At 38.9% G+C, this 14440-nt stretch overlaps 1 protein-coding gene across 1 annotated transcript in view; it reads right to left on the bottom strand.

Annotated features, from left to right (window-relative positions):
- LOC126279076 (formylglycine-generating enzyme) overlaps positions 1-14440 on the bottom strand; it is a 101374-nt gene that overhangs the window by 38878 nt on the left and 48056 nt on the right. Inside the window, exon 2 of the mRNA XM_049979537.1 lies at positions 5934-6105. Coding sequence (XP_049835494.1) covers positions 5934-6105 — 172 coding nt within the window. The remainder of the gene's footprint in view (positions 1-5933; positions 6106-14440) is intronic.

Here is a 14440-nt window from a genome sequence, read left to right as displayed (position 1 = left end):
GGTAGAAGGTAGGGGTACGTGGCTCAGGTGGAGTGAGTAAGTCTATGGAAGCCATTGTGAGGCCTTGTGAGGGACCTTGGATTTTTAGGATTTTCTGCAGCTCAGTCTGAATGGAGGGAATGGGATCCAGGGTAACAGCTTTGTAGGTTGAGGTGTCGGAGAGTTGACGCAGTCCTTCTGCCACATACTCCACACGGTCAAGTACCACAGTTGTGGAGCCTTTATCCGCCGGAAGGATTACAATAGAGCGGTCTGTTTTCAGCTGTTTAATGGCACGGGATTCAGCTGGGGTGATGTTGGGGGTTGTCGGAATGTTCTTCAAGAAGGACTGGGAGGCAACACTGGATGTGAGGAATTCCTGAAACGTCTGCAAGGGATGGTTTTGGGGGAGGGGAGGAGGATCCCTTTGAGAAGGCGGTCGGAACTGTTCTAAACAAGGTTCAACACTGGGTCTAGTATTTGGGGGCTGTGTTTGGGTGGTGAAGTGATATTTCCAGTTGAGGTTCCGGGTGAAAGAGAGGAGATCTTTAACCAGGGCAGTGTGGTTGAATTTAGGTGTGGGGCTAAAGGTTAAGCCTTTTGATAGAACAGATGTCTCTTGAGGAGAGGGGGATCTGGATGAGAGGTTTAGAACTGAATTGGAGTTGGTGATATGTGGCATTTGACTGTGGTTATAGTTGAGATTTGGTCTGTGTGGGGTATGTGCTGGGATGGGGAGATTGAGTAGGGTGGCTAGGCTAGGTTTGTTGGCTATGAGGGGGGTTTGTTGACGGTTCTGTTGTGGTTGGTGTTTGTGAGGGATAGGGAGAGGGACCCCACTTCTTGGAAAATACATTAAGGAAAGACAAACCTATTTTTCTAGCATTTGTAGACTTAGAGAAAGCTTTTGACAATGTTAACTGGAATACTCTCTTTCAAATTCTGTAGGTGGCAGGGGTAAAAAACAGGGACCAAAAGGCTATTTACAATTTGTACAGAAAGCAGATGGTAGTTATTAGAGTCGAGGGGCATGAAAGGGAAGCAGTGGTTGGGAAAAAGAGTGAAACAGGGGAGCAAAATAACTGATGATGGTTGAAGTAGAGAGGATATAAAATGTAGACTGGCAACGGCAAGGAAAGCGTTTCTGAAGAAGAGAAATTTGTTAACATCGTGTATAGATTTAAGTGTAAGGAAGTCATTTCTGAAAGTATTTGTATGGAGCATAGCCATGTATGGTAGTGAAACATTGACAATAAATAGTTTGGACAGAAGAAAAAAGAAGCTTTTGAAATGTGGTGCTACAGAAGAAAGCTCAAGATTAGATGGGTAGATCTCATAACTAATGAGGAGGTATTGAATAGAATTGGGGAAAAGTGGAGTTTGTGGCACAACTTGACAAGAAGAAGGGACCGGTTGGTAGGACATGTTCTGAGGCATCAAGGGATCACGAATTTAGTATTGGAGGGTAGTGTGGAGGGTAAAAATCATAGAGGGAGACCAAGAGATAAATACACTAAGCACATTCAGAAGGATGTAGGTTGCAGTAGGTACTGGGAGATGAAGCTTGTACAGGATAGAGTAGCATGGAGTTCTGCATCAAACCAGTCTCAACGACTGACGACCACAACAACAACAACAAAAACAACCTTATTTTAAGATTCATTTATCTGTTTCCAAGGACCTAATGCATGGTTACAACATATCTGGCAATTTTAAGTTTTCCACTGTAAAATTTGTTTTAGTTCAGTTTTCATTTTAGAATCCCCCATTGTCATCTTGCAGTGAGATTTTCTGTTATTTATCATCTTCTGTAACTGTCAGTAGATGTTGTCTACCTTCTCTTTAGAATGTGAGCATGCTGGTACACACCAGTAAATCTGCATGAGTTTTGAGGACTATCTTTTCCCATCTATATACCATTTGTTTTTATCCAATTCCTCTCTAATTAAACTGAATTTTGACACTATTTAAGCAACATATTGTTCCCAGATAAAAAGCAATAGCAACAATTGTGTTCATTAGTTAAATATTACTGGCTACTTCCACATCTCCAAAAAGCAAGGTGACCTGATTACATAAATAGTTATTTACTCTTATAATACATCAGTATCAACCAAGCTACATACATTTACAGGCTAATTACACAGGAAAAAGAAAATAATAAATGTTACCATTCAGTTTAATGTTCACACGAGAAATGTGGATGATTCTAAACCAAAATTATACATACTTATTATTAATCAGTGTCACTGAAACATACATAATGGTAGACCAAAGCACATTTGCTAGTTCTGGACTTAGCTTTTGAAGTATAGCCTGCATCATATAGGGGCACGGGCACAGGCACAGGCACAGGCACAGGCACAGGCACAGGCACAGGCACAGGCACAGGCACGTGTACATGTGTGTGAACTCCAGCTAATCAATGGATAAGTCCGAAAGCTAGCAAATTTTCCTCCTTTTGTGTGTGCCTATCAACAACTCAATGCTTCTGTCTTTTGGTGAGTGGTCTCTTAACTTTTATGTAGTCACATTCTACAAGTACTTTCCTGTAACATTTAACATTAAACCAATATTGGTTTGGGACTTTTGGGTGCTCAACAGCAAAATTATTATAATCTCCCTAACAATAATATGAGAAAATGCAGTTAATTATGTATAACTACTATGCCTACTGGTTGCTCTGAGGAAACTGGGTAATCTAGCCAATGTGTCAAACCAGTAAAATCTTCTCCACAGCTACCTGTGAAAAGTACAAATGCTGCACATAACTTGCGTTTCTCAGTCTCAGCTAAATGAGGGATCAACTTCACTGGTACGCTAGGAGCTGCTCTTTTGTTCACAAATACATTCCATTAAAATGTAACATACAATCATCAATAAAGCACAAGCAACACGAGTGGATGAGTCTTCACACAATGAAGTATGAGGCATGTTGAAATGAATTTTTCATTCCTATATGCTTCACTGCTAACTCACATCTGCATAATCTATTCACGAGTATTTCAATATTTTATCATTTAATATTTTCCATTTGTTATAAATTATGGACTGAACAAAATTTTAACCCGAATATGTAAATTATTCAGTAAATATAAATTATTCTATGATGTCTTAAACAATGTGTGTTTATAGTTCATATTTTTAAATCTCATTCCTAATTTAACAGAGGAATTATTAACTGTAATGTGATGAAAATAAATGCTGTTTAACAAAGAAAATTATTAAAATCAGTAAGTGTCAGAAAAGCTAGCCAAGACCTTCCTCCAGGAGACACAATTCCCAGTACTGATCACACAAACAATTAAAACAGAAGATAATGCTTTGAACTTTCAGAACAATGCATTCCTTCTTCAGGAACGAAAGAGTGACTGGTTGATGGAGGCTGGAAAAGATAGGATCTCTAAGACCCTTTGTTAAAAGGGGCCCCACCTGTTAAGAGTTTCTGCTGAAAAATAAGGTAAGTATGCTGTTAATTAGAAGTCTCATTTCAGCAGAAACAATTATTTAAAATTATTACTTGCATTTAAGAAGAAAGAAAATCACACTTGTATATATATGCAGCACAACACATGACAGTTATACAGGTCATAAGTAGGCAGTTGCTGTTAGTGTTGCTAACATGAGATTCAGAGAATCCAAAGAATGGTTTTTATCCAATGATAATTACTTGTGCACAATGATTTAATATTTTAATACCAACAAAAGTAGACTAACTAGCTTATTCAACTGTTTAAACAAATCTTTGTCTCTCAATATGTCACTGGGTAATGCCTCACTTTGTGTCAATAAAAGATTACTACATCTTTGCCAGGAGCCTGATCTATTGTTTTACATGCTAGAGTTTTTCAAGTCAAATGCTTGAAACATGTGCTTAATTCAGTTAAGGCTCTGGAACTGGAGGAGGAGCAGTAAAATCATGAAGAAATACTAATATGCAGGGCTCTTTGGAAACAACGTGAGATCATCTTGCCTTCAGCTATCGAGCATAATTCATCATTCCACCAGGGGAGACTGTGTTTACTATTGTGAAGATAAATGTTTCAATGGCTGGATGAATGACATTCATTATATGGTCCACCATATCATGCATATCACCTCTGTTTTTCAACGTAGCCAAATAGTTGCACAATAATCAACTCACTCTGATTAATATTAATTTTGGCAGATTTTTCTATAGGTTTCTTGTTATTGTAGGTGCACTCAGATTTGAAACATCAGTAAAATTACAATTATTACCCACTTTTTAATCAGAATGTCTAGAAGGGCAAAATGGACAAGCAAAATTGTCTATGGAGGTAGATAACACTATTGCTCAACTTAAGTACACATACGTGTTTTGACAGAATGAGTCTTGAACTGTTGGCACCTCTGTGAACTAAATAGAATACTAGAATGCATGATAAGAATTAAAATTCCCTTGGGGGTATAACCATGAGAATCTTTTTAACTCTTTGGTGATCTCTCCATGAATAGAATTATTTTGCCCAAAGTGCACCAAACATACAGTAACATTAAGTGACACATGCATGAATGAGCAAAGAACCCATTTATAAGTGGATCTTAATGGAAATATGCTCCAAGTAACATGGTACACCGAAAAATAAACTCGTGCCATTCTATACTTTTAGACTCTAGAGGGTATTCCTGTGAGGAGCTAATACCAGAGATGATGGTTCTTTAAAAAAAGTTGTTCAATAAATCTTGCTAAAACTGAATATCTTGCACTGGGAAAAATGATGCAATGGATTTGGAAATTGGCGAAAAAGGAAGTCAATCTCTTAAATATCTTTGAGTAATATTATCTGTTGGTGGAAAGAACGCAAATAAAGTTGAACAAGGCAAGAAGACAATCAGACAGTTAAATTCTGTTTCATGGAACAAAAACAATCAAAATTGAAAAAGTAATATACCATACGACTACGGAAAGTATTGCAATATATGTGTCAGAAATCTGGGAAATTAATAGAAGATGTAAATAAAGGTTTCCTGCAACGGAAATAGACTACTGGAGAAGTAGTTAGATGAATATCAAGATTGGATCACATAAGAAATGTGGAAATATGGGCGGAAATTGCAGTTAGAGACTATCATATACACAACTGAAACAAAAAGGCTACTTTGGTATGGGCATCTTTAAAAGATGGATTGTACAAGGTGGCTGAAACATATATGGCAGTGGATACCATCACTAGGGAGGGGGGGAGGGGGGGGGGGGGACAGATAAAACAGATAAACAGGCCATGGAAACAGGATGTAGACTGGAGAAACAAAAAACAACGGAAAATGGGAAGCAAGTACATTGTAGGGAATGATAGGAGCACCTTTGCACTTTGCCATTTAAACATTTACAGCTGTCAAGTCTTCTACATTATTGGAAAGTGACATGTTAGCTACTCTGTATGACCTTCCACAAATAACCCATTAATTTCAGAATCTATGGAACACAAGTATACAGAAATCTTGGATATACTGCAGTGCAGTATTAAGTACAACAAATTTCTCAAATGATGATAAACCTTTAATTTGGTATTTTTCAACTTTTTCTACGTTGGTAAGCTGTAGATTACTATTTGGCAGCAAACAGAATACAAGCTGTATAATGTGATTAATGGTAGCTACCTTCCCCACTCCATTCTTAGAGAAAAAGCCAAAGGGTAATGAATATCTTTGTATGTTTTCATACAGCTCTTTTCTTACCATTACACAATATGTGCCCACTTTCTGTCCAACATATCTCTTCTTCAGGGAACCCAGCTGTCTTGTTTTTTCATCTCTGACTGTGGCTCAGTAACTCGCTCATGAAATGTTCACCATGAAAAATTACACACAGACAAATAACAATACAATGCCTTTACACTGCAAAGAAGGAGATGATTTATCTTCACTAACAGCACAACAGTTACATTTTCTTTCCTTTCATTACACACATACAAAAACAGCTTTGTACTTACCGATGCTCACCATGAGGCTGAATCTTGTTACCCCAAGGATATAAACGATTGTTGAGTCCAGCACGGCAGGCGTATTCCCACTCAGCTTCAGTTGGTAACCTTTTCTGTGCCCAAGAACAGTATTTTGAAGCATCATTCCAGGACACATGGATCACCGGATGATCCATACGGTCTGAAACATACAAACTGAAAATTACTTGTAAGAATGAAGCACTAAAACTAGAAATAAAAGCATCAATCACAATACACATGCATATGCATGATGTGTCTCCAAGTGGGTATCAAGGGATCACCAATTTAGTACTGGAGGGCAGCACAAAGGGTAAAAATCGTACGGGGAGACCAAGAGATGAATACACTAAACAGATTCAGAAGGACGAAGGTTGCAGTAGGTACTGGGAGATGAAGAAGCTTCCACAGGATAGAGTAGCAGGGAGAGCTGCATCAAACCAGTCTCTGGACTTAAGACTACAACATCAACATCAAATTGACAAGCCTTCTGGGAACAGGTTCAATGTGTGTGCATTTCCCAAAAAGCCCTCAGCAACAACAATGAAATGAAGGACTGGATGATTCTGTAACAATGATGCTGCACCAATATCCAAGAATAGCCGTTTACATTCTTAAGCGAATTTCTACGAAAAAATATGATCAGTAACTGTAGCATACTACACACATACAAGTGATAGACAATTACCACACTTTACTAACAAATCAGTCATATTCCATAGCTTGCAGGAGAACGAAAGAACAGGAAAACTACTGACAGAAATTCAAATGGGAGATTCTCGGCCACCCTCCATGCAGTACAGACCTCTCTCCCCGTGATTATGCCATTTCTGGTCCCCTTAAAAAGGCTCTGAGGGGCAAAAACAATTCACCTCTGACAACGATGTCCAGCTGTACATGCGGAACTGGTGAACATCAGAGCCCCGGGAATTTTATGGGAGAGCCATTCACTGCCCTGTGTCTCAACAGCCAGGGTCAATACTTCTAACATATGGGTACTGGTTACGGTAGTTATGCCTCCGGCTTGTTTGTTTTTGAATGCCCCTTATACATCAGCTTTAGTACGCATGAACATTACATTCAAACAAAAATTAACATTAGAATACCATTGAACGAATACAACTGCTGTTACTTCTGTGACTGCTGATTTATCGGAAATATTAGTTTAGACCTGTTTAGGTTCAAATGGCTCTGAGCACTATGGGAATTAACTTCTGAGGTCATCAGTCCCTTGTACTTAGAACTACTTAAACCTTACTAACCTAAGGGCATCACACACATCCATGCCTGAGGCAGGATTCGAACCTGCAACCGTAGCGGTCACGTGGTTCCAGACTGAAGCGCCTAGAACCGCATGTCCACACTGGCCGGCAAACATGTTTAGCTTTCTCTTTTTTTATTATTTGCTTTCTCAGAGCATTCCAGATAACACAATAAATTCATAAAAATAAACAGACAAAAGTCCACTCAATTCAGCATTCACTATCTTACGCAAATAAATTTCACTTTAATTTATTTCACCTATTCTCACTTTCACTTTTCCTTGATCAGCTCTAAACAATTTCCAACACTATACTGACATATGTGGTTCCCCATTCCTCCTGGATACCCTTCTGAGCTGGAAAGTATTTTTACTGTGACAGAATAATTAAATATTCAAGAGAATTCATGAACATTCTAGACGGAACATTCTGGTCACTCTCAGCCACTTCAGTACTTGATTCCCAGTAGCTTCACTTCCATAAGAACTCCACTGGTGCAGTGTCCACTTTTGACACCTATATCTCTGAACCGAAAAGTTAGTATTTATGGACCGTCCCAACCATCTTGCACCTTTAGTTACAATTCAGCAATGGTTCTTGCAGGTTGTGGAGACCAACTTCACCATATCCCACAGTGTTTTCCTATCGAAGGACATATGTTTTCCTATTCAAAATGGACATCAATTTCCTATCAACGGATGTATGTTGTCCTGCTTGATAACCAAATTACCTCCCACCCTTCGGACGCTGCATACATGGCCAAACTAATTTTAACAGCTGTAAAAAAAGCTGTATTGCCTGGTTGGTCACGAGGTCCTGAAGGGTAGATTGGCACTGTGTTGTATACTTGTGACTGTCTAGCACGGACAGATTTGAGGCCCACCCATTTAGTGTGTGTGTGTGTGTGTGTGTGTGTGTGTGTGTGTGTGTGTGTGTGTGTTTCTGATTGTTTATCGGTAAAATGTCCCATTACGGCAGCTTTCTTCTTCTTCGTCGTCTTCATCAAATTTCATTCCTCTAAGATCTTTCTTCAGTTTGGAGAAGAGATAGTAGTCACTTGGGGCTAGATCTGGACTATAGTGTGGGTAGTCAGTCTCCTGGAAGCCATATTCCTTTATAGCAGCCTTCACAATTGCCACTGTGTGCTGGGGTGCATTGTCATCAGGAGATGAACACCATGTGACAACCTTCGTTGCCTCTCTAGTTTGATGGAGTAATTTGTGCAGAAGTGAAGCATAATATTGTGCATTCACAATGGTATTCCTTTCTTTGATGTCAAGCAAGAGAATTCCACTGGAATCCCAGAAGATTGTTGTCATGGCTCCTTTGTGTACCGAGTGACCTTCGCCTTTCTTGGCAGAGCTTCACCTGGTTTATGCCATTCAAAAGGTTCTCTTTTGGATAGAGGATCATAATAAAGAAACATAGTTTCCTTCCCTGTAATAATGGATTCCAGTACTTGTTTCTGGTTGTCACGGCACAGCTCAAGAAACACGGTGCAACAACTCACAAGCTGCTCCTTTTGCACAGCAGAAAAGTCTAGGCACCCATCTTGCACTGACCTTTTTCCATGTGCAAGTAATCATGCACAAGCCAAAACACAAAGTCTAACCTTACTGCATTTCCTTGAGTTTCAATCATTTGTCACACAGAACTTCACTTTTAACAACAGAGATAGTTTCCTTAATCACCACCTCAACAGGTCGACCAACACATGAATCATCAACAATGCTCTGTCCACCTAGAGGAAACTGTTTAGACCATTCCTTCACTGTGGAGTATGAAGGGAGAGCATCACCATAAATACCATCTAAGTGGACTTTGATTTTAGCTGGTGCAAATCCTTCTTTTGCCAGGAACTTTATCACTGCATAATACTCCATTTCATCCACTGCAATAGCATAGCACACACTCTCTTACTCGAACGAGTGTCACCATTCTACTGAGGCTAGCAGTGGGCTATAATTCAGGTGCACATCTACTGACATGTATCGTTAACTCCCCTCCAAGGCATTTTAATCTTCGCATTCATATTCAAGGTCAGGCCGAAAACTTATGTAACCTACCTCGTACTGGATACTTTTGTACAGTCTCATGGAGGTTGAAAATTATGTTGTGATATGCTTTGCTGGTTTCACACTGTGCACCTATTATGTAGTGCCTTTCGTGTCCTATCAGCTGTTTTTACTTGTTGTTGAGCAGGGGACCACTGAAAGTACACTCACAACAATCAGATGTGTAAAGTTGGGAACTGATTACGTGAAGGAAATGAGGCTAGTGTGGAACAACATCCATTAAACAAAACAACTGCATCATTAATTTGTATTTTCAATTAACCAAAAACATTAAACCATTGCCCAGTACATTGAGGTGACAAAAAATCATGGAACAGTGATCTGCACATACACAGACAGTGGTATTATCACGTACACAAGCTATAAAAGGGTAGTACATTGTTGGAGCTGCCATTTGTACTCAGGTGATTCAAGTGAAAAGATTTCTGAAATAATTATAGTCACAGGACAGGAATCAACAAACTTTGAACACAGAATGGTAGTTGGAGCTAGACGCATAGGACATTCCATTTTGGAAATCATTATGGAGTTCAATATCCCAAGATCCGCAGCATCAAGAATATGCCACGAGTACCACATATCAGGCATTACCTCTCACCAGGGACAAAGGAGCTGTGTTTGCATAAAGTTGTCAGTGGCAACAAAAAAGCGACACTGCACAAAATAATTGCAGAAATCAAATGGTTCTGAACACTATGGGACTTAACTTCTGAGGTCTACAGTCCCCTAGAACTTAGAACTACTTAAACCTAACTAACCTAAAGACACCACATACACCCATGCCCAAGGCAGGATTCGAACCTGCGACCATAGCGGTCGCACGGTTCCAAAGTGTAGCGCCTAGTACCACTCTGCCACCTCGGCCGGCCTGCAGAAATCAATGTGGGACGTATGACAAACTTATCCATTAGAATAGTGGAGCAAAATTTGGCACTAATTGGTTATGGCAGCAGACAAATGACATGAGTGCCCTTGCTAACAGGACAACATCGTCTGCAGTGTCTCTGCTGGGTTCATGTCCATATTGGTTGGACCCTAAACAGCTGGAAAACTGCAGCCTATCCAAATGAGTACCAATTTCAGTTGGTAAGAGCTGACTGTAAGGTTCGAGTGTGGTGCAGACCCAACAATGCAAAGGGCCCAGGTTGTCAGCAGGATAATGTGCACGCTACTAGTGACTCAATAATGGTGTGGGCTGTGTCTACAGGGAATTGACTGGGTTCTTTGGTACAACTGAACCGATAATTGACTGGAAATAGTTATGTTTGGCTACTTGGTGCCCATTTTTAGCCATTCATGGAGTTCATGTTCCATCACCATGTCACTGGGCCACAATTGTTCAAGACTGGTTTGAGGAACATTCAGGACAATTTGAGTGAATGATTTGGCCACCAAGATCACATCCAACGTGAATCCCATCAAACATTTCTGGGGCTTAATCGAGAGGCCAGTTCATGCACAAAACCCTGCACTGACAACACTATTCAATAATGGGCAGCTATAGAGGCAGCATGGCTCAATATTTCTGCAGGGCTCTTCCAACGACTTGTTGGGCCTGTTTCCACATCGAGTTGCTGCAATACACCAGGCAAAAGGAGATCCAACATGATATTAGGAGGTATCCCATGACTTTTGTCACCTCATTGTCTATATGTATAAACAAAAGTGAGATGAAATCGTTGGATTACGCATCTTTGGAATTTTTTTCATGTCTTGACTCTCTCACAGAAAATACCATATCACACTAATGTGTCCACAAACACTTTCCTGAAATAAAAGTTTAAAACTGTAAAGGCGTTTACTGAACAAACCACTTCAACATTCTTATGAAAACTGGTGATAAATAGAAAATTTTTCAGTGACTCAGCATAAATGATAATTTACAGAAATTGAATGAAACATGATAAACATCCCTCAACTTACGAAGTGTGGTCTCACGCACTGTGTGAAAATTTTTGTACTCACTCTCCAAGGTCAGTTGTGATGGAATGCTTTGACACTCCCCTACCCTCCTTAAACTGACAACCCAACAATGTTTTGCTGTCTGTTGCATTATTGCATTTTTTGTTTGTTGCTGATACGTGTTACAGATAGGTGTTAGGATTTCCTTGCCAGTGCCTCATGAACTATGTACCTGTTTTCTTCAGTATGGTACTGTATCATACAGAACGTATCAGCAGGAATGTGTCAGTTTTAACTGTGCCGAGTTTGATAAAATTGTTAATGGTGTAAGGAGGTAGGTGTCAGTAACACAGATCAAGACAAAAAAAGACAATTTTACAATAACCAGTGATCACAGTTCTGCTATCTAACAAGAGCATCATTCAGAAGAAGGATTTCAGGAAAATAGTGATGAGGATCTGTCTGTTTCTCCAATAAAAGTTTTAGCTACAATCTAATGTGTTATGAGTGATATCGGTGTAAGAAAAATGTCTATCCCAACAAGGAACGTCAATTTTGCAGACTTTCTTTTGGACCTATCAAGTGGAATTTTTAAAAGCAAATTTAAACCCTGATATTTAATTTCATGTGGAAATTTTCTTACTACAGAGATGGTATAACTTTTCAGAATGTAAAATTCACTTCTCTAACAGTCCATTGATGTGTACTATTCAAAAAACTGCAATGTATGTTATTTTGTGTGATATATAGCCAAATGCTACAGGCTTCATTTAATGCAGTAAAATAAACAAGGAACATTGAAACAATACTTAAATAATTCTAAAAATAAATGTTATACAACAAATTAAAAATTTCAACTGGCTTGTACCTTAAACCTTAGTTTTAACATATGGGTTCTATAGACCCCCCCCCCCCCCCCCCCCCCGTCTCTTACTATATGTTACAAAAGTGTCATCTCATGAGTTAAGTGATATACTACTGCGAAACAGCAGGGATGGGAGCGAAAATCGCAAAATTGTCTCTGTTAACAATCCCGTTGAGCAAGTTCGTAATAACGCACAGCATACCAGAGTTCAGCAAATCATATACTTAAAAACTCTTATGCAATTTTGTAAAACATACAATATATGGATTAATGAAGTAGAACTATGGGGTAACTAATCACCAATGAATGTCAAGAGCAAGGCTGAAAAAGTATTAATATCATGTGACAATACTAAATATTTTTTTTTTACATTTTTATCACGATTTCTGCGTAAGCTTCAAATTCAAGAAAATATTGAATAAAACAAGATTCTTATTTTTTTTAATTCGTTTTTAAATTTTTTATTATTAGTTCTGTGTGATTGGTTATGGTTTAAAAGTGAAGTAATCATGGAAGAAAAAAGTTTTTTACCATTTTGTAAAATTTCATGAACCCCTCAAAACCAGTAGGGCATTCCATCAGAACACCAAGAGCCCACTGTGTTTCATCAAAGGAGGCATTTGAGAAACATTGGTCTGGAGTATAGTGTGCAAGCTATAACTCTTAAAAAGAAGAGGTGGCTCTGGGGATGGGGAGCAAGCACACGCGAGTATTACAGTTCTGAACATAGTCTACTAATTAGTTTGTACCACAAAGCTCTGCTAGGTTTCTTCATTCAGATTCCAATGAAAGCTAGACACATCTAAAAGCTTTTTCAGTCGTCAGTCTTCTGACTAGTTTCACAGGGCCCACCACGAAATCGTCTCCTGTGCCAACCTTTCCACCTCAGAGTAGCACTTGCAAACTACATCCTCAATTATTTGCTGGATATATTCCGATCTCCATCTTCCCCGACAGTTTTTACCCTCAACAGATCCTTCTAGTACCATGGAAGTTATTCCCCAATACCTTAACAAGTGTCATGTCATTCTGTCCCTTTTCCTTGTTTGTGTTTTCTATATATTCCTTTCCTCACAAATTCTGTGGAGGAACTCCTCGGTCCTTATGTTATCAGTCCACCTAATTTCCAATATTCTTCTGTAGCAACACATCTCAAATGCTTTGATTCTCTTCTGTTCCGGTTTTCCCACATTCCACGTTTCACTATCATACAGTGCTATACACCAAGTGTACAGTCTCAATTTTTTTCCTGAATTAAGACCTATGTTTGATATTAACAGACTTCTCTTGACCAGGAATACCCCATTTTGCCAGTGCCAGTCTGCTCTTTATGTTCTCCTTGCTCCATCTTTCATGGGTTATTTTGTCGCCTAGATAACAGAATTCCTCGACTTCATCTGTATCATCCCAAATTCTGATGTTAAGCTTCTAGTTGATTCATTTCTGCTACTTCTCATTACTTTGGTTTTTCATTGATTTACTCTCAATCCATATTCTGTACTCATTAGACTGTTCATTCCATTTAACAGATCCTGTAATTCTTGTTTGCTTGTACTGAGGATAGCAATGTCATCAGTAAATTTTATGTGAATCTTATTGATATCCTTTCACACTCAATTTTAATCTTCCACCTGAATGTGTCTTGTCCACACATTGCTTCTTTTGATGTATAGAATCAATAGCAGGGGCAAAAGACTACATCCCTGTCTTACACACTTTTTAGCCTGAGCGCTTGGTGTGTGCTCTCCCAATTTTATTGTTCCCTCTTGGTTCTTTACATACCATACATTACCCCTCTTTGCCTATAGCTTAACCTTCCTTTCCTCAGAATATCAAACATCTTGCAATATTCAATATTGTCAAATGCTTTTTCCAGGTCGACAAACCCTATGAATGTGTGTATTTTTCCTTCAGTCTTGTTTCCATTATCAACTGCAACGTCATAACTGTCTCTCTGGTGCCTTTACCTTTCCTATAGCTTAACTGATTATCAGCTAACAGATCCTCAATTTTCTTTTCCATTCTTCTGTATATTATTCTTGTTATTAACTTGAATGCATGAGCAGTTATGCTGACTGAGCGATAATTCTCGCATTTGTCGTCTCTTGCTATCTTTGTAATGGCGTGGATGATGTTTTTTCTAAAGTCATGGCATATCACCAGTCTCTCAGATTCTACAGATCAATGTGTAAAGTCGTTTCGTTGCCACTTCCCCCAATGATGTTAGAGATTCCAGTGGAATGTTATCTATTCCTTCTGCCTTATTTGATCTTAAATCTTGTGAAGCTCTTAAATTCTGACTAATACTGGATCACATGCGTTTCCTACAGACCAACATTTCTTCTTCTATCACATTGTCTGACAAGTCCTCCGCCTCATACGGACTTTCAATGT

Source organism: Schistocerca gregaria, chromosome 1, assembly GCF_023897955.1.
Source record: "Schistocerca gregaria isolate iqSchGreg1 chromosome 1, iqSchGreg1.2, whole genome shotgun sequence".
Classification (NCBI taxonomy): Eukaryota; Metazoa; Arthropoda; class Insecta; order Orthoptera; family Acrididae; genus Schistocerca; species Schistocerca gregaria.
Note: the sequence above shows the minus strand (reverse complement) of the source record. Positions and strands in the feature narration are given on the sequence as shown.